This window comes from Calonectris borealis, chromosome 2 (assembly GCF_964195595.1).
Source record: "Calonectris borealis chromosome 2, bCalBor7.hap1.2, whole genome shotgun sequence".
NCBI classification, from domain to species: domain Eukaryota; kingdom Metazoa; phylum Chordata; class Aves; order Procellariiformes; family Procellariidae; genus Calonectris; species Calonectris borealis.
Window position 1 is genome coordinate 125,381,036 of NC_134313.1, and position 27,511 is coordinate 125,408,546.

Below are 27,511 nucleotides of genomic sequence, written 5' to 3' on the forward strand. Positions count from 1 at the left end.
GATTCCCAAGACAAAAATGTTTATTTGTACTAACTCTTCAAATAGGCATACATTCACAATCTTTAAAAAAAATCAGTACACGTCTAGGGCAAGTTGAGTACGTATCATTAGAAGATAATGCCTTCCTTAGTAATTAATGTTCATAAATCAAGAATTAGTTACAAATTTACAACCTTGTATGCAAAAACCTTACACAGGGCTTAATATTTTCATTAAGATTATCCCAGTACTAGGCAAAACAGTGTTTGTAGAACAGGATTCTAATCATTCACGTCCAGTATCATATCACAGTCTTTTAGTGAGCAGTAAATATTAGTGGGGGGAAAATATCTAATGCCAAGCTGAATGTTTTCAAGCACTGAAAAGCAAATACAAATGGTGAAGTATCTATAGAAATTTAAATAAATTATTTTAGTTACCGAAACCTCACTTTTTGTCTGAAAAGAAGAAGAATATTATTACAGACTGGAGGAAAGAATTCCATAAAAACCTTTTCTCTGGATTCGCCTTAGAATAGGCTTCTGTACAAAACAAGATTTTGGGTTTCAGTGGTAGAAGCAGTATTGGAATAATAAAGAAATAATCTTAAAATATATATTAATTTACCACATTTAGCTCATATAGCCCTTTATGTATCTTACAAAATGCTACTGTTCTACATACTGCATGTAAAAAGAAGTTTATATATATATGTATATATACACACATATAAAGGCAAAGCCAATCAGCTTGGTATTAAAAAAAACAACACAGAGCATAAGCAAACACACTGAAAGTTATGCAGTAATGAGGAGTGTATGCTCCACATGTGCGTTAGTGTAACAGTGCTTCCAATCTTAAAACATCCTTTTAGTTGTCTAAGCATAGAGTGCTTACTCCAAGTCAGCTCTACTAGTGATTTCCTCAATCACCACAAACATCTGATGTTACTTAACTTCTGGCCATTATCTGTTATATTTAGCACTAAATCAGAAATAAGGCAAAATAACTTTTCACACCGCTGAATATCTGAGGACATTCATGAGATCTTCCAAAAATTAATGCAAAACATTATAGGAGCACAAGAAACGGTACCCCTGAGCTGAAGCATCTTCCTGTCTATACGAAGCTGCCCCAATGCTCGCCTATTTCAGAGTAATCCAGGCTACTTAAGTATGACAACTATTCCCAGGCATCCTCTTTGTTTTAGCAAGTTTTGAATGACAACTTAAAGCTTCAGGATGGGTTTGTGCTGGTCTAAAAACATCACTGAGAACAGTGAACAGTTCTGTTACTGCTCAGAGGTTTGGAGTGGATATTCAGAGTGGATGGGCATTCTTGTTGAGCTCTGTAAATCTCGATGCTAACCTTTGTCTCCCAGCTGCAAGAATGAGACCACTCTTTATGTACCTAGCATGTATTTTACCAAAAAAATACAGTTTAGTATACACGAAAAACAAGATAGATTTCATTTATCTATCTTCTCTTGCATCAACCGTCTTAAAAAAAAAAATATCTAAAAAACCCACCCAAGCCAACCCCATCCCCAAACTCCACAAAATCACAAATTTTCCAAAAATAAATAAAATTAACCTCCCTGATAAGGCAAAGGTGCCTGAAAAAAAATAGTTGAGATACCTGGGGAATAAAAGAGACAGATGCCTTTGAGAAGCTTTCTGGGAGATTGGTCATAAAGGACTTGATCCAGCACCCATTAAAGTTTTGTCCAGTGCAAGAGTAACTCCAGAATTCATCATTTCTCTGGGGAGGCTGGTTCAGGACCACAGTCCAGTTGACGTGTCAGTCACTGGCAGGCACTGAAATGAATGCAGTCAGCGTACTGGCACATAACCCTTTTGAGAACACAAGCAGGATCTACCAGGGAATTCCCCCAACATTCCCTGGAGTGTTGTGTGGAGTGCAACACTTGATGGTTAAGCTTGAAATACAGCGTGACAATTTTAAGCAGTGGATACCCAAGAGTATCCTTCCCCACCCACCAAACAATACCAGTGAAGAACGACCACAGGTACAATACTAAAATGAACCCTAGGCTCCAGGGTTCAGAATCCCCAGGTCAACATCTCCCACTTATTTGGGGGAATGGGATTCTAGAAGAGCCTAACTGCTGGGAACAGCAAGGGAGAAACGCAGAAATATAAAAACGCAAGGATTAAAAAACAGAAGGGGAGGTAATGATCCCCGTCTAGCATATTCCCTTTAAAACAGTGTAATTAAAAACTTTAAATTCACTTAGAAATTGGTTTCAAAATAGTCTGACGTTTTAAAGACTTTCAAAAATCAAAATATTCTTCACCAGAGTTCATTAAAATATCCCTGTAGCTCCCTGAATAACTGCTACCACTTGTTTTGCATTAATATTGCTTAAATTAATATAATCATAAACATGCAAAGTGTTAAAATTTCAATGTGTATGCAGAATAAAACCAAGTTCTAAAAGTTCTAATAGAAAGACTCCTAATATTTCAAGGTTACAGGCTTGATTCAGTCTCCATCAAAACCAGTGGGATTCTTCCCATGGTGTCCAGTGGATTTTGGACTAGGCCTTAGTAAGAGACAACAAAACATTGTGTTTTATGGTGTAGGAACACGCACAAAGTACATTTGTGTATATACACTAGACATGTAGTGCAACTTTTGCATTGCGCATCTTAAAACAGTTGTATTTAAGCCAGTAAAACAACAATCACCAAGCCAACACTGCATGCTATGTCAAACTAGGCTGTAAAACAAAAACCAATACCCATTCAGAGACATTCACATTGTTACTGTTGCCTACTGAGCAGCTTTGAACGAAGCTTAATGATACATCCACTTGAACCCAGACATAAATTTGAAAGGCAGAAAGCTGCATTAGTACGATGGCCTGATTGATTTTATATGTGCTCTGGATGACTTTGCAGGCAGGATATCATCTCTCTGACAGGCTTCCCTTCATAGCAGATTTGATACACAGCAGTGAATAGTGGAAATCTGAGGAAACAGAGTGGGGAAAGCAAATGCAGTGTAAATTTATTCTGTAACATTTTCTTAAATGAAAGAAATAAAATGGAGCGTGGAGAGGGAGGGGAAAGAGAGAGACTGAAAAATCAATTTCTTTTAATATCTGTCAAGCGCTAACACTGGGCTGAAAAGCGCTGGATAAATACAGAACCTACATGTATCTCTAAAATGAGTCACTCTCAGAAGCCTAGCTAGCTATAATGGAGCCTGCAACATTCATTATGTATGGCACAACTATTAAGCGATCTAAAAAATTAAAAAATTAAAACCACTCACATCTTTCCTTGACGTTCTTATAGCAGTACTCATCTATGGTTAAAAAGGATGACTGGCACATCAGTTATACATTATCTCTGAGCAATAATTTGATAATACAATTGCCAGAATATGACACAAAGAGACCCAAGAAGTAACTGAAGATCAAGTTCCTAGTAAGAGTCCAAAATTAAATGTGGATTTTGAAACACTAAATTCTAGCTTTTCTTTTTTTCTATTTTAAATTGGCCACAAATTTCCAACAACCCTCAAATTATTCATGCTTCTCTGATAGTCTGAAGGCTTGTTACAGCCAAGATGCTTTACAGAAATTTGTATTTGCTTTCTGTCCATCCTGGACAATGACAGCCAGACAAGTCCCATTTTCATACAGAGCCTGATGAATTTTAGGGATTAATTATCTGTTCACCAGAATAAATACGCCATTTCAGTATGGCCTTTTATATTGATAAATTTTGACCAACCAAACACACACTACGTTATTTTGATTGAAATAAAAAATAAGGAGCATTGGAGATGGTGAAATAGTTCATTTCTGAGTGATGCAGAATACATCTGGACTAGGACTTTCTCCTCAGGAAAGTGGTCCCATCAGTCACTCTAAAGCTTTATCTGTAATGCACAAATGCAACATTGAGCAGAACCCTCAACCAGTACTGAGCACCATATATGCTTGCCCATACACTCTGCTAGCTTGTGTTACACTGTGGCAACTCTGGTATCACCACATAGCTCTGAGCTAGACTCCTCAAAGTGAACCAGAGGTCACAAGCGAAGCCATGAGCCATTCAGGAGTACCGTTACAGCATGGTGACTGCTGGATTCTCAGGGGCAGATACAAGATTTGTACTTGGCTGAATGCAATGCTTTGCATGACTGGGGAAAAAAAAGTGGGGGAATGGACATGCTTGTGAATTTAGACCGTTGTTTCTACGGCTTTTATTAGAAGTGCTCAAAAATGAAATGCTACATTTTGAATCATCTGAAACATTTTGATGTCCTGCTACGAATGCATGTTCATTTCTTTTGGTTTGCTTTTGTGGAGAACAAGACAAAAATAGCAGCAATAGCAAAAACTATTTCAGGTCAATCCAACTGACTTGATTTTTGTTTTTATTTCATCGGTGGAACCGAAATTAGCATATAGCCACATAGCTGCTCTTTCAAATCCAACACTACACTGTTTGGGTTTCAAAACCCAAATATAGGAAATATGCAGAAAAGAAATTTAATAAATGCAAATGTGTAATGTGCCTCACTTATCACTCATTTTGTATAATATATTGGGCTGGGGGAGGGGCTGAATTTGCTTTTACCATAAAAACTTAAATGTAGGCACTGAAATAAAATTTGTTATGCCTATGTGAGCTTTTACTAGAGGCAGCCACAAAACACGTGAACCTTCTGAAGCAAAAGCAAGGTTCACACAGCTTTAGATACAGTACTGGCAGTTACTTCTCTGTGAAGAACTACCACTACTACAAACCACATCTTGATACGTAAGTCTTGCTCTCTACCACAGAGAACATTATTCTGCTGTGCACCAGTCTGCCACACTTCACACAGGGAAAGCAGAATCAAGGCTGACTGCAGGCTCATGGCCAGCAAACTCCAAATGCATCTTATGTCTGAGCACATTAAGAGAGCTAGTTCTACAACTGTTGAAATGAAAAAACGAATTGCACTACAAATATCAATAAGCATCAACCCTGCTACCAAGGCTCTTCTACTGAACTTTGACTTTTGCATATTTCTACGTAGCTTTGGGACTCTTTGTTGGATGAGACTAGACTCCCACCTCTTCACTTTGAAACCATGGCTGGTTTACTGTGTTTTGTGTTTTAAAGCAGTAGCTAGGGAGTTTTCAAAAAACACTTTGAAAGTTGCTTTCTAAAGCCTTGTTGAATGAGACCTTTCATGAAGAACTGACACATATATGTTGATACACCAAAAAGAAATTAGCAACGCTCCGTTTTCATATCTTTCATTAAAAACACAACCCAAAGTCTTCTATAATGCACTCTATTTGTTGTAATATAGAACAGGGAAAAAAAACAACCAACCAAAAAAAAAACCCCAAACACAGCATCCTGTCTCATTTAGGGAATCATAAACAGCAAAAACTGAAGCCAACATTTTAATTAGATTTTTTTCTGCAGTTAGCTTAATTACTGTACACTGCAGGGACAGACTTAGGTGCCTTACTTCTAAAGATAATGTTAAAAAATAAGCAACTTAATGCAGCTGATCCATTAAAACTAGACTTTAAAAACTGCTTTGGAAAAAAAAGTAACAAGGCTTGGTCTTCTGACTAGCAGTCATTTATTTTCTTATTTTGCCTCCTCTACAAACAGGAACAGATAGAGATAATGCATCCCTTAATCTCATAAGGAGACAACTGTGTGTGTGGCTTTAGGAATCATACATGTTCTGACTTGAATACAAATGAACAAGCCAGGACAACCTGCTTAATTTCATACCACAAAAAGAAAAACAAACCCTGACCTACACAAGCAGATGGCAGATTTTATCCTACAGCAAACTGGAAGTCACATTAGGAAAGAGAACTGCTATATCTAAGCTAGAATCCGTGTGGACAGAAGCAGACACTCTATTCAGCTGATCAGCTATACAGATCCTTAATAACAAAGATCCTCTCCTTGGAGATAAACAATTAATTTACTACTATGAAATTAGCTGTACAGCCTCTTCACAAGTCTCTTTAGGAAGCTCAGCTTCTATTTTCATGTATTCTATTCTTTTCACATGTTAAAACACACTTTGCTATGCTTTTCTATGATAGCAGGAGGCAATAATACATTCTGTAAACAGAAGGGCATTCACAAATTTAATGTCACACTATTAGCTCTATCTACAGCAATATTATTTTGAGGTATTATTCACTTCTCTCTGTGATTTTTAACTGGGGATTAAGCTACTCTTATTACAGTGGTTTTCTTTTACCTTCTATTACCTTCATGAAGATAACAAGACTAAAAATGCAAAAAGAGTTATGGAGATAAAAAAGGGGTATGTGGAATTTGCTTTGTCCGTTCTTACTTACTTTTCCAGCATTCCTTTCTGCTTGAGGATACGATACACTTCTGCAGAAGTCTGTGGCCCTTGCAGTTTCTGACCATTCAACATTTCTTGCTCCAATTCTTCAATAGACTAAACAACAGAGGGGGAAACAAAAAGGAAGAAAAGGAGAGCTATGATAAAGTTTTCATAAGCCTGACAATATCATCTGGATGGAAAAAAAAAGATGTTACTGAGGGTTTTTCCTTTCTCAAAAGTATACTTGAGTAAGCATATATAATATTCTCCTATATTCTTGTTTGTAAATATTCTCCTTCTTAAATCTGCATCTCCCAACATCTTATCCCTCCAGCTTTTTTTTTTAATCACCCTTCCTTTTTAACACTTTTACACTCACTCTAGCCTTGTAACACACTCAAAAATGAGAGGAAAGAGAAGGGCGTTCACTCAGTACAGCTAGCATGTCTCAGATAACTGTACTATTACTCCACAAACCAGGAGTGCTAGTACTTGCAACAATGGATTTCACCCAGTGAATAAGGTACCTTTCCAGTTTTAACAAATGCTTCTGCTACACGTCGATTCCGGCCACCGTAACACGTTGTTATGAGATCAGCAACTCCACAGCTCTCCAGGAAAGTGGCAGTAGACACTTGTCCTTTGCAAAAAATTCTGGCAAAGGCAATCATCTCCATTAGGCCAAGGCGAATAACGGCAGCTTTGGTGTTGTCACCGCAGCAAAGGCCATCACAGAACCCAGCTCCTACTGCCACTATATTCTAATGAGAAGAGAAAAAACAAATGGGAAATGAGTCAATTATTGCTTACAGAATCCTAGAAGACACCAGAAGACAGAGTACAGATGTCCTGAAGAACTGCAAATACTTTATTAATGTAAGACTAGCTTGTTGTTTTGGTTGTGGTTTTTTTTGTTGTTGTTTTTTGGTTTTGGGGTTTATGGGATAACCTTAAAAAAAAAGATGACAAGTCTTACATTATTAAGTATTTCCAAGGATAAAAGCATAGTTAAAGCTCTGAACAAGTTGCCCCGGAGGCTGTGGAGCTATTATTATTGACTATCTTCAAGAACAAACAGGTTACACTGCACCCAAACAAGGTTTTATCTAGATTGAGCCCTGAGGTAGGGGTAAAGCTAGACTGATATCCCACAGCCCATTTATCCATATTTTCTTTATGATTAAAGTAATACTGAATCTAATCTTATTGACTTCCATGCTGATATGCTAAGGGACCAAATTCAGCCAAGCTAATCGTACTCAGGCCTTTTAAGTATGCAGAGTTCCTATAACAGTAATAGTTAATCAAGGGTTCCCAGAAGGTTCATGATACAGGAAGACCTTTCCTAAGCAAAAAATGTTGTGGGTTTTTTTTTTCCTTAGACCTGGTGACAGCCTTCTGCAAAGAATGTACTGTTTCTTTGTGAACAATCAGCTATACAGTCCCTTCTTTGGTTTACAAACATAGAGATTAGTTGAGATATGTTTGAGTGAAGTGACTATAAAAGCTATTTTCTGGTCTGGGAGTCAGAGACTAGCCATGGTTAGTTTCCCCCTACCAAAAAAAAAAAAACAACTCTACCAGAAACCAAAACACTCCAAAAGAGATGGCATTCTGACGTACTGATAGAGCAAACAAGGAAGCAATAGATGTAATAATACCTTTCTGCATGCAACAACAGCAGCAGTGACCTCAATAGAAACCACAGGAAAACCAACATCATGGCACCTAATGTCGCACCTGATGCAGGGAAAAGAACCCAAACAACCAAACCAACCTTAACTGTTGCTGAAGAAACAGTAACAGTCAGAAGTTGCTAATGAAAGCAACAAACTGATTAACAGCCAGTTTTGTTTTGTTTTTTGAACTGTAAGAACCAAAAACTGCAGGCAGCTGCAGCACTGGGTGGCCAGTCGTGTCTAGGCAACTCTCAATCAAGTGAGGTCAGAAGATGAGTCAGTGCTTTTTGAGTAGCTAGCTGAGGTCTAAAGGTGACCTTAAAAACTGCAGACATATCTCAGCATCAGAGCTGAAGCAGCAAAAGACAATCAGACTTTTAAAGCTGGTGCTTTAGATCATCTTGGCTTAAATCTTGGCTTTGATGACTCAGTCAAGGTATGTTTTTATCGGACGCCTCTCCCAGACCAATCTCCAGTATTTGTTCATTTGGTGGCAAGCAAGAGGAAGTCAAACAGGTATTTAAGAAGTTTTCAGACAGGGTAACCAATTTAAATTGAATTTGCATGTAAGTGAGGTCTGCAAGTATTTAGCACTCAGCTAAAAACAGAAACATTTTTGAACAACCTCTGAGCTTTTTCCATGTACTTCTTGAATACTCCAATACTAAAGCTTCCCCTTCTCTCCAACTTTGCCTGCTTTGACTTTCCTTCCCACTTTGAAGCAGCCTACCTGATCATAATTTACAGTATGATTTGGTCTATGGTATTTTGTTGTTTACTTCTATCTTTTGCAATGCTTGTCTTTGGAGCAACAGAAATATTGTTTTAAGCAAGCCATGCCAAGACTAGTTACTTTTGAGGAAATGGGGTAGGGAAGAAGAGAAGTTGTAACTGAAACACTAAGCTTCTCGTTTGTACAATGTCCCCATTGTATGTTCTTACACATAGTTTGCAACTATGAGCTTGCAATGAGAAAACAAGACAACTGATTATGATCTAGAACACACACTCACACCTAGGAGACTGTTATACCCTGGTCTACGTAACCCTCAGGCCTATGAATTTATAAGCTCTACCATCTGGTTTCATTTAAATCCTTGAAGAATCTATGACAACTCTCTCGTTCTAATATTCTGTAGAGAACTGAATTATACCATATTGAAAGTTACACCTTACTGAAAAACGAGCCACTCCTTTTAAAAACAAACAACAAAAAAACCCTCACAAAACTTGAGACTGAGTCATCTTTCTGTCTAAAACAAGACCAAAACAGGCAGCTTGGTACTTGAAATCTCTGGGTGCAGGCACTAAGTCGAGTTTGTTTTAGGAAGATGCATAAGCAAAACACAAATTAACACACAAGAGCCTAATGGCACTAGCGCTCTGAGACAGTGCTCGGATCCTTTGAGATCCTCTGAGGAGCAGACTGGGGTGGGGGGAGAATCGCGCATCTATCTGGCCAAAACATCTTTCTGTGTCTGATATGGTTGATCCTGAACACTGCCACTGCCAAAGCCTACACCTGAAGTTACAAGAGTTTCTGCAAATGCAGTGGGTCTACATTTATGCAAGAGGAGAGAGCCCACATTTCCATGAGCTCAAAGACTGACTGTATTTGCATACACAACATGGGGGTTTGAGGGCCCAATAAGCAAGGACGACTTTAGCCTACAGACAAACCTGTTGTTCCAAAGGTTCACAAATACTGTTACAACCACCCCAAAATGACTGCAATGCAGTGTTCCTCTTGGCCTGAGGGATTCAGAGCTCTCAAAACCACTTCACGCTTGAGCAAACACATTTCCCCCATCTCGGCATTAATAGCTTTTTACATTAAAGCATGCATCCTGTAAGCAAGATACGCAGGGTGTTTTTATATTGCATATGGTTTTAAGCTACTGAAATACTTTGCACTAACAGGTGAGTTTTTAGCTGGTTTGGTATCCAGAAGCTGGCGTTAGTCCTTGTCCTAGTTATTCTAGAACATGAGCAAGGACTGGACTGGACTCAGTTATTTTATCATCGGGATAGTGAAGCTATACTCCAGAAAAAAAATGTTGATGCCACACAGTGCTCACAATGTGTGTCAGAGCAAATGAGAAAAAGTGTCTTTTACTTGCACATGACCTGCTGCAAACATGCCAGAGGTCACAAATGCAAGATCAATAGATGACCAAGGAACCAAGGTTAACAAGTCCGCAGACTTTGCTGACAGATTATTCTCTTACACAATCAGGGCTCAGAAATATTCAATTTACAGTACTACTCTGTTTATAGTAAGTTTGTGGAGTGCTCATGAAGACAGCTTCAGAGGCCATTTCTGAGGCAACCATTACCTCTCCATAATTAAACGGATCATTAGAGAACTAAGCAGAAATGTTAATTCACCTGGGACATCCAGCCTTCCTTGAGGTAGTGTCACAGCTCAGCACAGCCTGATTTCCCTCCTACTTACACATGAAGTTGGAGAAGCTCCTTGCTTCACAACACAGCTGAGAGAGGTCAAATGAAGACTCAAGAAATCAAAGACAGTATCAGCAGAACTGTCAGAGAGGTTAAGCATAAACTGCTTGCTTGCTCTTGGCAAACCTGAATATAAATAATGGATTTAATTTCCACTTAATCACAGGAAAGAGTAATTACCACTTCTAATAATCAACTTCTACAGTATCTAGACTGACTATCCAACGGTGACTGCCATAAACACACTTTGCAGGACCACCTTTGTAAGTAATAATGCTGGGTTACATGACCTGGTAAACAATACATCATCATTATACTTCTTACTTCTTTGCTTAAGGCCAAGCTGGAGCCATAAGATTTAGAGATGGGCCTGAAGCAACCTGAAAGGCCACCACAGCTGCTGCTCCTTCTCCTTCCTACAGTAACTCTCACCTCTGTCTCGCCTTGGCTGCTGCCACCTGAGGGAGTTTAACTCTCCAGATGCCTGAACAAATACATCAGGCAGCTGGAGCATGGCCATTTTGCCATATCCAGAGATTAGATTCTCACTTCTCCTTCCCTCACACTCACCCCTGTCATCGCTGCACCGGGTAAGTGATTCCAGTACACTTTACACCCAAGAATGCAGCTACCCATGTTTATATTGCCTCTTAAGTATGCTGCTGGGTTCATACACCAGCTTAGTCTTGCCTCACATCTGTGCTGTTTGATTGTAAGACTACACACTAGCACAGGCACTAAGGACTCTAAGGACACCCCAGAGGTGATAACCTTGGGTCTGTGCTACTCTGCAGTATCACATCCATCAGCACCCAGGAGCACATCCGTATGTACGCATAGCTGCACATACTACTCTTACAGTGGTGTCATGACCTTTAAGCACCTCCTAGGAAGGCCCCTTCATTGTGTGGCAAATGGCAGCTGAAATTTGTAGGTGGCCTTGGGTCAGGCTGCTTTTAAACTCAACCGGACACCTAGAAACTGAACCATCCAAATTTGAAGTTTGTTAATTTCTGATCTCAACCCTTAGAAAAGGTCAAAAAATAAATGTGAAATGTGCTTCAGTTCTTAAAAGAAGAATATCCTGATAGAGAAGAATATCCCAAGCACTTTTTGTTCCTACAGCCAACAAGTTACTATAGACAGCTATTCTTCCTCAGTATCATCAGATTTTGTAAAGTGGCTGCCACTCCCTATTCAGCCAGTCCTCAAGTTGACACAAGACCGCAGTTTCACTGCACTGATTCCTATACTTCAGTGCATGTCCATCAGCCCATTGTCACAAAAATAAATACAGTAAATGAAGCGGATATTCTCTCTATATATGCATATATGTATTAAATAGCAATCAAGCACATGTTCTTTCATGATCACCCAGCTGCAATACCTATTATTACAGTCTGAATTCAAGTATGCTTCAAAAAACAAATTTCAAACCTAAAATTATCATTATTGTAAGTGAAAGCTGTGCTCAGAGCACTCTGTTACCCTTCCGTATTTTTTCCCAACCTTTAGGCAACCGTCCAACATTGAAAATCTTCCCTGCTTAGAAAGGCTTGCAGAAATAAAGAGTGAGGTAAGTATAGACTTTTAACAAGATCTAGTCTATTATGCCAGAAATACCAGAAAAGTCTCCTTTTCCCAAGTTGATATTTATAGAAGAATGCAGAAGCTGGGAGAATATACTATTTCTCATAATGTAGTATTTCTAATCCTTTACTCCTGAATACAGGAGTTGCTTTTGCTATTTCCACATTCAAAAAGACAGTCTGGACTGGCATGTGTGCCTGCTTACTTCTGTCCTCTAAGCTGTAGTTTGCAGTGACACTGCTGACATTTTGAATTGTCACTGCTATAGAAAGAGAGTAGAACCTCTCTTTTTATACCTGTCTCTTCACACAACACGACACTGTCATCTTCTGAAATGGGAATTTCCTCCTTCCAGCAGGTTAAATAATGCTAATTTTTGCTATTTTTTCATGAAGTAACTTTCCAGGTTTAATAAAGTAACTGTCAGCTGACGGAAGCTACACGTTAGATTTTTCCCTAAAAACAATCACATGAAAAGATGCTTATTTTTCACGTTTTTTATTACAAAGATTATCAGATTAATCATAAAAAAGCAAAGTGCGTGTTGTTACCCTTAGTAAACAATTCTCCTAATAATAAGAACGTACAACTTTTAAGAAAAAAGCTCAAGTTTACATTTCACCATTCACATCTGAGCTTTGCATTTTGCTTTGCACAGGCAATAAAAACATATCCATCTGTTTAATTTTAGCTTCCTCATTTTCTTTCAGAGGCATACATGTTCCCAACGCATTAACAAAATTTTGCAATGTTCGAGTTAAAAACAGCTCAGGAAATTATTTACATGCTGTCAGCACAAGATTTAGGATTAAACTAGAAAGGGTTTTAAATGAAAAATTACTTTTAAAAATATGATTTTAATAAAATTTTCTTTGAGATTAAGGAAGAGTTGTATGTTTAAAACACATCACCTATACTAGCATGACTGATCTATGCCACTTTATACCAGTCCATGCCTTTTAATCAGGCAAGAAATCCACAGTATTTTTAAACAAGTTAATCTATCCTTAATTCGCTTTTTGTTTAGAGCTCATACCATGCATTTCTTTGGAAGTCTCAACTCAGTTAACAAAATATACTGCAATCAAAACCAAGTGACCAGAGCACACAGAATATATACAGCTTTTTAGAAATGCAACTAGAGAGTTCAGTTTGCAGGATGCATGATGAATAATGAAGCAGGAGGGAGGAACAAAACAAGGCTACAAAGAAAATACACAAGTTTCATCTCAGTATCTTTCCAAGTCAAGAACAATTTCTTTAAATTCTTCTGGACTTCCAAGGAGATACTGGTATCTTGCCTGACTTGGACCTTTATAGTGGAGTTTGAGTGTCTGCTGACTAGCTGCTCAGTTTGATGGGCACGTTCATCTCTAGTGCCCTTTCACAAGATTTGTCTGGAATAAAAATTACCTGGGACAGAACTCCTTTATCAAGCAAGAATTTAAGCAAGAAAACATCAGGCTGAGCAGATTTCAAAGAAAAATAAATTTGTAAAACTTTTTGACTAATTTCATGGGTCTATACACAGGCATTTCTTTCCTGCTAATCTCCCACATCACCACAGCTTTTTAAAGCAATGGCTGTGAAGCCAAATTATAAGCTCCACAATCTTGAGAAATTGCTATAAATACAGTAACTCCAAAGCATATTATACTAAAGTGTATCCCATTAGCCCAGGGCACAGACCCATGACCTCCTCCTTCTCAGGACTTCCAGTATGACAGCTCTCAAGACAAAATTATCAAGAAAACCAGTATGCCAGAAATTATGTTATTATAGTTATCTACTTCCTGCTGAGCAGGAATCAGAACTCCTTAGCTTAAAAACATCATTCATTGGCTTGGTAGCTTTGCAAGTGAATGGTGTAGTTTACACATAATTTCAACAACGAAAACAAAGCAATACAAAATAATTATCCAAACCATAAAAAATAAAAAAGTAAGCCAAATTATCTACTAAACCACTACACCCATCAGAAATGCTTCCATGATAGATATCAGATAACGTGAACTATAGTACTATTGGCCAGGATGCCAAGCGACTAACGCTTTCCTTTCACAAATGGCCTGTAAATTAATCTGAAAAGAATAGCAATAAGAATACGTTTAAGCTAGCCGGTGCTTTCTGTCAGCATCAATTTTGTTACCAAAAAAATTCCAGATGAGTAACTGACCGAAATAACTTTTTTCCTATTCAGGTCATTTCTGTATGTGGTTAACCACATGAACCTTATGCAGTGTATGTCCACAAAATATAAAACATAAGAGTGCTCGCATTGTGTAAGACAATGAAGAGGGGAATAGTTTTGTCAACAGACACAAAGGATTAATGCCAACTTCCGTCTCCCTTTCTTTTTGTGAACACACTGTTGCAAAAAGAAAAAAAGGGAACTAAAATGGATCTAGAAATATGTCGATCAGTTACATGAAATCAACACATTTTCGTGACTGTGTGTAAGCTAAGTGAAAGATGTAGAAAGAGAACTTGGGAGATGATGAGACAAGGGTCTAAAAGCCAACTTTCAGAACATGCTGCTCCCTAATTTCCCATCTGGTTCTTCCGGAAATGTTATGTAGCAGCTTTATATATTATATAAAGCACAACAAACTAAATTCTTTAAATGAAAATACCCTCTTTTTTCCACAAGGATCACCGTTCCATCTGTGTACCAACTGCCGCCTGTTAACCTTACCTTCAGAGCACCACAAAGTTCAACCGTATCTGCATCGTCTACTACAGTTATTCGGAAGTTTGGAGTCTGCAGGAGTTCTTTGAAGAGAAGGCCATTTTCCAAGATTTTGCTGCCTGTTGAGAGAGAGAAAGGAAGGCTAAAAAATGAATAATTTATTTGGGTGTTATTTAGTCTTTCCTGTGCAAGCCAAAATACTTAAAAGCAGAGATAAGGTTGTTCTATCTTCATCTTAAACAGACTCCTGTTTTAAGTGACTAAGGACATGTCTATATTGCACTTAAAAGCTCTGCACTGAGTTACTCTGGACTTCTTCATAATTCATTGTCTGCTCAGCATCAGATTCTAAATAACAATTTCATTAATTCTCTAATACTCTCTCTTTTTTTGATCATTCTCTTTAAAAAGAACAGTTAATAATAAAACAAAGGTGAATTAAAAATACAGTAGGTGCAATTCTACCAATTATTTTTAAGGCTGCATTCCAGAAAAATACCTACTGATAAAGGCATGTCAAGGATGTTTTATTAATTGAGCATGCTGCCACTGACACATGTTTCTAAGCACTAAGAGGTAATTCAACCATTCAAAAGTAAGTTGAATGCAAAAGCTGTTAATGAGAGCTTACAAAGCTAAAAATGCACAAAACTGTAAAAATTAACACTGAAAACATAAGATGAACGCTATTATGTATGACTACCTGTATGTGTATACACACACACACACACGCGCGCGCCTATCTAGACACTGTGAAATCCAAGACTAAGCACATCTTTGTGCTGCAAAGGTGTGCAGACATCAACACAGAACTAAAACCATGTCTAGCTTTTGGAGGAACTAATTATTTTGAGAAATTAAAATAAGATCTTGATACCTTAAAAACAAAAACAACCCAAACATGCATAAAGGTACCGTCTGTGACTATAACACCTGAGCTGGAGTACAGAATATATAATCGTTTATCTATATAAAGCCATGCAGACCCAAGAAAAATCTTAAGCACAGTAATACAATAAAGCAGTTTGTTATGTGGAGGGTGATAAAAAGCATGCTTAGTATTTCACCTGCTAAGGTCACAACCCTAGTGAGACTAGGTAAAATTGCACTCCTCCCTCTCCCTCTATTCCCAGTATTGTCCTAGTACTTTTGGAAGTGTAAACATTCTAGGAAATTCAACATTAAAATAAGAAGAACCCAACAGTTTCTTATAAAAGCCAGGTAATGTTGAAAACGATAAAATTTGAGCTATTTGGTATGCAACTGTGAGGACAGGAGCATGTTTTAAACATTCTTATTACTTGGAACAGTACCTATTGTGGTTTCACAGAATTTCTCTGCTGCCACCTCATTGGCAATGTTAGCTCCCATCAGCACACTGATGTCTATTCCCATCTTCTCTCGAATAATGTCAGAGATCAGTTTGAGTCCCTCTGGGCCTTCATCTATTCCCTGCAGCCAACATTAAATGGAATTACTAAAAAGTCATTCATTAGACACAGTAGAGAAGAAAGCACATCACAATTAGTCTTGTCCATGGGTAAGAACTGAACAAGGCCTATTCAGACAGAGACTAAAGATGACAGACTTGCTACCAGTGAAACTTCTGCTATTGTTGTGACCTTTCCAAGCTGTCTTCTTGTCATAGGACTACACTCTAGATGATGGTAACAATTTTTACTCCATGCTCAATCAAAGACCTGATTCTAAGAAGTGCTGAATATTCAGCTTTGTTAGTTAAGAATCTCAGCTGCTTGTTATCAGTGTATCCTTACTAAAACCAGTGAAGCATCACCAATCCATCAGTTGTGAATCAGGCCTGCACTTGGATTTGAAATTGCACCAAAACTCACAAAATGGCATCCCAATAACTTGTTTTGTGAAGAGGTATCTGAACTGAAATATCAGAGACAGATTCCCTTGTGTATAATACCCACAACAGTTTACTAGTAGAAACCCAGTTTAATCATTTTGAATACTATTACAAATGGAACAGCTGCTCACAGATATGTAGAAAGCTGAACAACTGAGAATAATTTAACTTCTAAGGATATTTTTAATATAAGGATAATTTTAAACGCAACCTTTACAAAGCGTGAAAGTAGGGGCTTAGAAAAGATCACCAGAGATTAATGCTGCAATAGAGAAGAGAGTCTGGTACCCTGAATTGCCTGAACCAAGAACTCCAAATGAGACCAGTTTCTTCTCACAAAACCCTTTTTGTTCTAGCCTGCTAAATGCAGACTCCTTTTGAGTTTTTATAACAGGGGCATGGCAGACAAGGTACTGAAATGGTCTTTCTTTCCCACAGTATACCATCTTTTATACAGTATTATTTTTTAATGTTGAGGATTTGGTACTTTTGGGGTAATTTTGAATTATGACTTAAAGGCAAAAAGGCAGTGTGATCCTCTACTACTTCCAGATACACATATACACACACTTGTATGTTGTCAGTAGTGACATTTCAGGCAGGCACTCATTTGCATTTCCACAGATCAGAGGTGCTATTCCTTAAATAACATGGTGCAATCAAGAAACATGCAGAAATGCCTGTATAAAACCAGCCAGTTAAACTACAGACAACAGTGCTTGCATTTCTGCATTATTTTTCAATCTGTATCACTTAGCGGAGCTGTACATTTTCTCATCTTTAATGAGCCATATAGAAAGAATCTGAAAGCAAGCACACATATACATGTTGTATTTTTCCCCTCACAGTGTCAAAAATGTCCCCACAAAATAATTGTAAGGCCTGTCCTCCTAAGCAGGCAACTAATAAACAGAAAAGCACGCACACGTTGGGAACAACTCCAAAAATGTGAATATGTACACAATTACTCATCCAACTGAAAGGAGATCAGAGAGGTTTAGGTGCCAAATTCAGCCCAGCTATGAAACAGATGCAACTTCTTACAAAGTCAAGGAGAGCTGCACCTGTTTCTTGTAGAGTTAAATCCAATACTGACTGACAAGATGACAGGAGGAAAAACAAACACCCCTCCCTCCCCCAAAAACCAAGGTTCCAACATGGGAATTTCCACTGGGCAGCAATGATGCCCAGGCAAGTCCAATTCTGTGGTCTTATTGCTTGCGTCCTAACATGCCTGCCAGAGCAATCCCTGAGGCCTGTATATAGGTAGTTGAAAGTGAGATTGATGTTGAGGCTGCCTGAAGAGTATTTTGAATGACCTCCACCTATCCTGTTTCCTGTGCTCACTGCTGTACCGCAGGGTAAATTGTATATGGTTCCTCCCCCCACATCCACACAATGATTTGTTAGGTTTTCATAGACACCCATGATCAGAACTTCTGTAAAGCAACACAGCTGCAAATGTTTCAATGGGAACACAGATTAACCAGCAGACAAATGTCTTTATTGCCCATAGACTCAGTTTTATTAACAGACGTTAGGCTGTGCTTGAAGATTGGACTGTCAAAAAAAAAGAAAAAAAGACAGAAAAAAAAAAGACTAGAAGATTACACTTACTAAAAGACACACAGCTAACTTGCCAAGCAATTTAGAAAGCACAGAAACAAGACATCCCACTAATGATATTTTTCAGAGCAGAACTGCACTTTAACTGCCAAAGTTAACACAAGCCACTTTAATAGCATTAGTATTGAGCATAATGAGACCACTAAAAATATGACTTTGATGAAAACAGCATGCATAAAGAAGCTGCAAAAGTAGAGGAAAGAATGCATTCCTGCCTCTACTACTTAGTTTCATTGTTGTGTTAAATATCTGCCCTTTCTTCTTAAATGATACTATTAATGATACACAGTTATGCCTTTTCAGAAAAGTTAACGTGTATTTTGCATTCTCCTGCACAAAAATTAAAAGGGGCCTCACACCATTTCTTTCAAAAGACCGCCTACTGATGCAGTATTGCAATGTGACAGTGGGAAGCTGCCTAGTAATCAATTCTGCTTTGCATGGCAGGTGTCACTATTTTACTTACACTACACTAAGTACGGGCTTTTTGTTTTGTTGAGTTTTTTTGCTTGTTTGGGGTTTGGAGATTTTTATTTTTTTTTTTTTTTTTTTTTTTAAGATAAGTACTCCCCTCCGTGTTTTTTTTTAAACATAGTCATTAATCAATACTCCATTAAAGCACTGGTAATCAATACCCAGAGCGGTAATCACAAGGGAATAAGGCCCAGACTCTGACTTCAGATGTGCTGACATAAATCCTCATTTACTCCACCGATTTCATTAGAGTTATTCCTGTCGTTAAGGACATGAGAACATAAATCACATTTAGCAAATCAAAAAAGAATAAAGTTTATCTTGAGCTTACAGAAGAAAGAAGCATAAATGGACAACTTCAAAGCAACAAACTTAAGGACATCTAGGACAGTTGTGTGGTTTTGATGCTATGCATTCAGCTCTTTTAATGCTGCCTTATTTTATCCTTCTGCAATATGAAAAGGTTTTCTACAAAATGCAGCAAGTACACTTGGGAAGCATTACTTTTTCATACATCTCAGCAATGTATCAGGTCAGCACTGACCAAACAATACAGATTTGATGGGCTTAGTTAGCCAAAGTAAAGAGACAAGCTTGCAGTAAGTAGTGATAGGGGGTTTTTGTTCTTTTTAAGCACAGACCCATAAATGTATCATTTTCCAGAAATGACAGTAAACAAGGGAATACATTCTGAGAAAATGGCCTACTCCCAACTAAGTACAAAGCAACAACAAACCAGAATCTTCCAAACCTTGTGGGAATAGCTTATTCTTTGCAGCTAAACACACAGGGGAGAAAAAAAAAAAGGCAGCCCATCCACATTTAAAAATACTCCTGCCACCAAAGCTACAAACACGCCAGTGAAACACTTCCTGCACTTCTGCCCCCTCCTATTTCCTATGCTCGAACTGTCTTTTTGTGCCATGCTGAACAGACTCTCTTATTGCATCATAATATTTGACGTAAACAACGGCTCTATCCTCTCAGTCACATGAAATTCTCTCAGCAGTTCTTAAAATTATCAACTCAGTGTGTGGGATGTGCGTTAACAATCAAAGCATTATGCTTGTCCTCTGTTCTTCATCTAATGATGTGTTTGGAAACAACAACTAGAAGACTGGAAAGCTTGGTGGTGCAAAACATATTCACTCCCTCTTTCTTCTTAAAAGTCTTGTGAACAGCCTCATTTTCCTCTTCCTGCAAGCACTAACCTAAAATAAAACACCACATAACAATCCACTAATGACTGAGACAAATTCCAATCTTACATCTAGAAAGGTTCAAAGGAACAATGAAGTGAATAATGCAAAGAGACTTTTCATATCAAAATATTAAGCCATCTTGTTCTAGAAGATTCCATGACACATTCTCAATTATTAATGCATAGTATTTATTATACCTTTATGAGAGTTATACCGAGCGCTTTCTTGGGTATTCGTCCTGTGATTTCATCGCAGACTTTATGAATGAACTGATGAGGAATGACAAAAACCAGCAAGTCTGCATCCTGTACAGCTTCATTAAGGTTTGGGACAGCAACCTGTGTAGTTATGGGAGAGAAAGGCCACATAACTTCCTAAAATTAACACCACACACAAGTGTTAATCTGGTAAGTAAAAGCACATTTTGGTCTTACACTAAATGCTACAAACTACCATACTTCATCATTGAAAATAAGCAGTAACATAAACTTCCCAGAAAAGCAAAAGAACTAAAGCTTTCAAACAAGCTATTTTATGTCTTGAAAGGTGCATCTTCACAGCCACCAGCATGGTTAGTGCAACGAAAATTCAAAATGTTCCGTAACATTCAAGTAAGTACTTTGAGTAAGAAAATACAAAATAAGAAGCTGCCTTCTCTTTGGCAAAATAATCTCAATTTTTGATAAATTATTGCATGCAGAAAAGTAGTTTCTTTACTTATTTCCTTATACACTCAAATTTCTTCTCTTACACCTACTAGTTTATATTGTCTTTCTCTGTGCTCATAGTTTTTGTTTACCCTTTCAGAAGGTGACCTACTTTGAAGTCACTTACCAGACTCCACTCTTCCTAACACTTGATGACCATCTTAAAATAACTCTCAGGTTTAAAATGTAGCAATAAGCGCTATTGATACTATATTGATAAAGAGAACAAACTTGAACGAGCAGGTAGTGGACAGTGCTGAAGGCTAGGGAAATGGGATTTCAGCATTATTGTTAAAGAGAAAACTGCAATGCGTGGCAATTCACGTTCTTCCTGCCCAAAATCTCTACTGAATTGTCAGCTGCCGCAGTCTCTTCCTATAATGTTTTTGGGGCAAGAGTCGCCACATGCCCACCCACCATTATGTTACACCAACACAGAATAGACGTGGAGTCCCACTGTTCTGCCCTGGCAATGCTACATCTAACATGCTGATCTGACTGCACATAGTTGAAATGCAACTGAGAACCAGATAAACTGCAAACAGCTTACAGTTTGCTTGAGAAATACTCTAGCTCTGATCCTGTAATACTTTCTAAGAGTTTCAGAATACTTGAAATCCCTTCAATTCTCACTGACCAGCCAGCTCCCTTACAAAGTTGAGGCCAGATTTTTTTTTAATGGTATGGTCAGAGCTGTTAATCTTGCCCTCGTTTTCACATTTGCTTCCCTATACAGAAGTTGAAGTAACATAAAGACAATAGTGAGACCGAAAAAAAAAAAGAGAGTACAGTGCATTGGATTTACCTACCTGCATAATTGCATAATTTTACTTGTCAAATTTCTGATCTCATCAGTAAAATAGCACACAGTTTGAAATATTATAAACCCTAAAGTTGTTAATAAAACAAATTTCTACGTCCATGCACAGTATGAGCAATATTCCTTCTGTTCCATAACTAGAATTTAGCTTCTGAGCCTTACCACATTATCTGGCAGCTTGTATCCAGGGAGGTATTTTACATTTTCATGTTCATTATTTATGATATCTGTCAGTTTTCTCCCATTAATATTCTCCTCGAAGACCCACATCTTCACTGTGGAAGCAAACTTCTGCAATTTTTTTACATTATTGCCTATTATTTTGGCAACTGCAGAACCCCTGCAGGAAAGAAAACGAATATATTCTAAAAAAATTATGATTTTGCTCTAGAAGAAAGAAATTGTCTTTAAAATAAACAGAAATTCACAGGTTATTGGATCAGTTACTATGTAGCATTTTTGATCTAGTAAAACAAGTGAAAAAATACACCAGTTATTCACACCTGCTGCTTTCTCTCAAACAAATATATCTAGGGTAGGTTGGACTGAAGCATTTACTGAAAACATCCTTACTTATTTTGTCTGCTTATTGGCTATCCAGTGAGAGTTTGGGTTGTATTTCCACAAATCAAGTGGATTATATCTTCAAAGTAGTGGTAAAAGTGACATACTGAATTTCAAAAAATGGATCATTTTCACCTTTAAGATACGGGAAGCTTTCTTTGCTAAGATGACTGACCCATCAATTGCTGTACATACTGATAAGCATTTAAAGCCAATAAGCATTTATATGTTGCGTAAATTGTAAGCTTTATGGTTATGCTGCCAGCCTCACAGAATTTAACTATTGCAATGGCATCCTCTAAATCTGCAGGCAGAAAATTCCATTACCGTTAGCCTCATTTTCTCCCCAAGAACAGCACACAGTGAAACCTGTAGGACGGTGATCAATTTTACTGTTCAAATCTCGAAGCAACTATGAAATCAATCAGAATTACTGAAGCTACATACAAGAAGAACAAATGCAACCTTTCCTTCCATTCCTAGCCTGAATGCTACATGGAAGAAAAAGATGCAATTTCATAAAGCCAGCTAACCTAGCTTCCTTTCCTGGGACAAGAAGGTGGCTTCATAATTAGTGATAACCTACTAAGCAGACAAAAAAAAAAATTAGAAAGATGCGAAAAAAATACACAGTCACCAATCTGAGGCTTACGTGTGTGTGTGTGTGCGTGTGTGTGTGTGTGTGTGTGTGGAAACTGCACACTTTATTAGGAGGTAAGAACACCTTAACTTTACAAATCTGGTTATACTCACACACTCCCCTAAATTCATTATGGACATTGCTTGTAACTAAACCAAATAGATTCCTTCTGCTCCAAGAGCTTTTAATATGGCACAACTCATTGTGCTATATTAAAGATATGTGCTATCACAGGCCTAAGGCCACTTTCTAAGTAGTGGCAGAAAAAATTATAGTATCCTAAGTAGATCTTCTTCAGTTAAACCATAAAATGGTATGTCTTAAAAGACTGGAATTTATTTCTCTAACAGCACTTCACACACTACAAAGTCCCCTGGGTTCAGGAGGTGATAAAGAAGCCACAATTTTCAGCCACCTCTTATCAAGCTCATATTCTACATCTGCACGCACACAGAGTGGTTGCCGCTGCAATGGTAGACAACTCACCAGCTCAGCCCCCAGATTTCAGATCCACATAAACAGTAGGAATCATATTCAATACAACACAAGTATGTGTTCCTCAGAAAGTGCTTTGTGTTCCTTGAGCACTTACTACTGTAGATTTATATACAAAGTCTGGATCCTGGTAAATCACTGTCTTCAGTTTTGAACTTCACTACACATTCTGTGTGCTTAGCGTTGACAGAAAAGCAAAGAAATAACTGATTTAGCAACTGTCTGACTAGGATTTTCAAACAGTTTGCCATCATAAAGTTTGGCAGCGTGTACTACTGGAGCGAGACATTAATTCCATTACTATTTAACACTTAAATGCCTTAGCTGTCTTTTTTTCAGCCTTTGAATGTAGTATTTAAAAAGTGAAGATTTGCCTAGTCTTAGTTCCTGAATTCAAGAAGATTCTCCTGACTGGCTTCTCTGGCTCCTCATTTCCTGTTATGTTACAACAACTGTTGCAGGACTGAGTTAAGCAAGGTCAAACAACGGACACCGAGTCTAAGATTTCTCTATGCAAGGTGAAATACCAGCTCCCCATACCTGTTAATCAACAAGCAAGCTATATTCTCTTCTGTACCCTTCAGTGTGTACTCTGAAATAATTTACTGGAATGTTTGGCTCGTCTTGTGTACTCCTGACACATCGCAAGGCAAAGAAACGGGAATTCTTGCTAATTTATTCCTAGCAATAACAGTTCTAGTGTGAGTTAGGTTGCAAGACCTGGTGTCTGCTGCTGCAGGCAGCTCATACAGAAGAAAAACCATAGTGAAAGATTCCCTCATAAACCTTAACCCTGACATGCTCTGAGGAATGGTTAATCCTATTCAAGTAATACAAGGTAGTTGCATGCCAAACAGCAGTTCTCTTCCTTGCAGCGAGTATCAAAGGTATGCCCAAATACAATCACATACACCTACTTAAAACTTCGGAAGAACTGTACCTGACGCTTACTGAGTAAGACCACCCACTTTGTCTCCTGCCCTTCACTGTTATAGTGTATCACAGTTGGTCTGCTTTCCCCTCATCACTTTCTAAGTAAAGCACAAAACGCAGAAACTCCTAAACTTGCCCTGATAGCAGTATCAGTGGAGGTCACAACATGCAAGTGCAAGTAATATCATTAACTCTAGCTCTACCACTTGTCCCTAATAAAATCACCTCAGTTAAGCCACAAGTTTTACCTCCCATTTTTCTTCAGCAAGTTCCTAGCCGAACCCCTCTGTCCTGGTAACTTCTCACCTCTTCCCAAACTCTACAGTTTCTGTTCAAGTTGGGCAATCAGATTAATTAACAACTGGTTCTAGCAAAACAGACAGGGCTAAATTCTGGCCATGCAATCCTTGTTAACCTGCCCTGGAAGTGTTATCAGAAGAGCAGGCTAACAGTAGATGTCCGAGGCAGTGTTTGCAGTGTTTTAACTGAATCTGGGCACTGTCCTTGAATCCTGAGTTTCCAAGGCATATTCCCAAGGTGTACTCTCTTCACTTTCCAGAAAGCTTATTTCATCCCCTATCTTAAAGATCCTAATGCAATCACTTATCCACCAGCTGAGCAACCCTAAATAAGCAAGGCCAGCAAAAAGCACAGCTCTTGCTCTTCAGTGCCTTGCGAGCCATCTGTTCTGTCCCATGATCTTCCATCAGGTGTCGAGTGACCCTTGCCAAGTCAACTTCATTGTTAAGGTGACCTTCCCCCTTAGCAAACCGACCAAACAAGTCTGACTGGAAGCAGTTTATCATCCAAGGTGACTGGTTCAACCCTTCTAAATGGTCTCTAAAGCTCTCTTAGTGTTTTTTTTTATCCCAGATATAGGTTAAAGGGCTGTGAGAAGGCAAAGACATCCATACAGTTACTAGCAGTTGTGGGACATAATCATCTCACACAGAATCCCAAAACCCCACAGTCGTCGCGCTGCTAAAGATGCCAAACCGCACTCAGTTCAACTACTTACATGCTTACAATTTAGGCAACACCAGTCACACGCTCCAGTAATCCAGGCTTCAAAAATATATAACCCCAAAATATCAATAAGATATTTTGTAAGATGCAACAGTGCTTCAGTTTCTTTCTATTTACCTGCTTTTGAGCATTAAATGCTTCCACTTTAAGACCACAGGTCCCAGTTCAAAAAGGCACTTACATGCATATAGTTACACAATTCAAATTGACTCCTATTTAGTTCAGTGGTTGCATATATTATCGAATCACAGTGCTCTTTGCAGTCAGGATTTGGTGTCTGTCATCCCTTGGACTCTGAGGAAGAAATCACCTACCTCTCCAAGAATTGTTGTTTTCAGAAACATTCGGGAGGGGGATGGGAGAGCTATTGCACATCAAATCATTTGTGATTTAAAACTTTTTATTACTTTGGTTTCTGCTTTCCCGCAACAAAAAAAAATGCCACACTGCTATCAAATATGAAATGAGCTATCAGTTATTTGAATACATTTATCCCCAAAAGAAAGAAAAAAGCTGATGCCCGGTAATAGCATTATCTCTTTCTCTCAGCATCACAGATATGGGCATTTTGCCACCTAAATATCCACCCCACTAGGCAGGAGCTTTTCTTGTTATTAAACTGATCCAATGAGGTGAAAACAAAATATATATGCACGTGGTTATTGCTAGTAGGTAATACCTACAAATCCTGTTGCTTCTGCAAGTGTGTTTCACAGTGAATCAAATATAAATGCAGTCAAACTTCCTGTAAAACGTTTTGCTAGATTTCAAGTATGGAAGAACGGTAACAATACTTCTAACAGATTGATAGGTCTAACTACATAATTTCCTTCTGACATACATTGCAAGGCACAGTATCTCCCCGTTCATCTTACAAGCTAGTGCAAGGAAAGCAAGAGATGCTGCACTGAAATGTCAGCCATTCCCTCAACAAACCATAACAAAGAAAAACACAACTTGGCAGTTGCTGATATTTTTAATCAAGCAAAACTAAAAGCCCATTGCAGGGAAGGGGCAGGGGGTGAGCAACAAGTCTAAGATCACCTTGACAAAAGGCTGTTAAGTTTTGTTTAATGAACTGCAGTACCTTGCTCTATACCAAACTCCTCTGAATTTAGATTTAGTCTTAAAAACCATAATGTTATCAGAAATAACGTATGCTTAGCATTAGTAATTAAAGTGACAAACTGTGAAGATACATTTATATAACACATTGTACTTAACTTAACCAGGGTAAAAACAGTGATCAGGAATGGTAGAGAAATAAGAAGCAAGCCAAAGGATTATTAACATGATGCTTCTCTTAGAGAAATGATTAGTAAATCTATTGCTTTCAGTGGACACAACAGGAAGTTTATTCAAGTCTAATTATAAGCTAGTGGTAGATGCAGCAATAAAACCTTGTGTCAAGCCTTCAGTGTGCCTCAGCATAATCAATTTGAAAACAAAAAGGTATTTCAAACAATCTAGTGTCTCGCAACTCTTCTTTGAACTACCTTGGAAAACAGCTAACGTAGGAAACCCGGAACAACACTTTTGGAGAGAAGTGAACTCGTTACAGAAGCCCTACAGGCAGCGCTTAGTTAGCAATGACCTGCTGAATAAAAAAAAAAAAGTTCAGTATCTTTAATGTCTACGTCACCTGACATCGGACAAACCACAGAACAAATACCAGGTTAAAAATATCCTAAAATAACTTATTCACAGAACAGATGGGTGCCTACAATCACGCCAGAACAGGGTGCTGGATTCTGCCGCTTCTCCCTCCGTTTACTTCAGGGCAGTACCTCTGCCTCCGAGGGCTGAAGAAGCACACCCGTACAGCATAAGCGCGCCCAAAAGCCCGCCACAGACCAAGCCCTGCTGGCAGCTGCCGGCGACACCGTGTTTCACCACCAGCACCGGGGCCGTCGCCTCCGGGACGCGCCTGCCCTCACCGCCGCCAAACCTGAGGGGAGCGCGGCTACGGCGCGAAACCCTCCCGGCTGCGGGTCAGGAGAACGACAGGGCTGCGCGGGAAGCGACAGCAAGGCCCGGGCAAGCACGGCCGCAGGGAAGGTCAGGCCGGGGCCGGCGCTGAGGTGTCAGCCCTCTCAAGGGCTGCCGCCGCCGCACTCACCAGTTCCCCGAGCCCACGATGCAGACTTTGAGAGGCGCCGCGGAGAGCGCCATGGCAGCGCCACCCGCTCTCCGCCAACGGCCGCGGCGATGGGCTCCGTGAGGCGACCGTCTCACGCTCCCCCGCCTCCGCCGTCAGGGGACCGCCCTCGCCTCCCTCCGCCCCCGCGGCTTGCCGGGAAGTGTAGTTCCGCGCCGCGTCGCTCACTCCCTCTCCCGTGCCGGCTCTGTGGCGGGGTCGAGGGCTCCCGCCATGGAGGGCGACGCTAACGGCCG

General features: G+C 38.9%; 1 protein-coding gene across 2 annotated transcripts; it reads right to left on the reverse strand.

Annotated features, from left to right (window-relative positions):
- Positions 1–27,428, reverse strand: GPD1L (glycerol-3-phosphate dehydrogenase 1 like). 2 transcript variants are annotated; one of them, XM_075143368.1, is made up of 9 exons: positions 27,237–27,365; positions 26,614–26,714; positions 21,622–21,799; positions 20,130–20,270; positions 16,071–16,209; positions 14,764–14,876; positions 6,864–7,097; positions 6,344–6,450; positions 1–2,973 (listed from the first exon to the last, which is right to left on the reverse strand). In XM_075143368.1, exons 3-9 carry the CDS (start codon positions 21,727–21,729, stop codon positions 2,877–2,879), a joined length of 939 nt encoding a protein of 312 aa, XP_074999469.1. In that variant the 5' UTR covers positions 21,730–21,799; positions 26,614–26,714; positions 27,237–27,365; the 3' UTR covers positions 1–2,876. The 2 variants fall into 2 exon arrangements, with proteins under 2 accessions (XP_074999469.1, XP_074999468.1); XM_075143367.1 differs by lacking the exon at positions 26,614–26,714 and having other exon boundaries at positions 27,237–27,428.
- Between the last annotated feature and the right edge of the window lie 83 nt (positions 27,429–27,511).

Excerpts from the sequence above, each read along its gene's own strand:
- GPD1L (XM_075143367.1), bottom strand. The coding sequence starts at position 27,289 with ATGGCGCTCTCCGCGGCGCCTCTCAAAGTCTGCATCGTGGGCTCGGGG. Across the intron at positions 20,271-21,621 it reads ACAAGCTGCCAGATAATGTG|GTTGCTGTCCCAAACCTTAA; the intron begins GTAAGGCTCAGA and ends ATAACTACACAG. Across the intron at positions 14,877-16,070 it reads ATTCTGTGAAACCACAATAG|GCAGCAAAATCTTGGAAAAT; the intron begins GTACTGTTCCAA and ends CTCTCTCAACAG.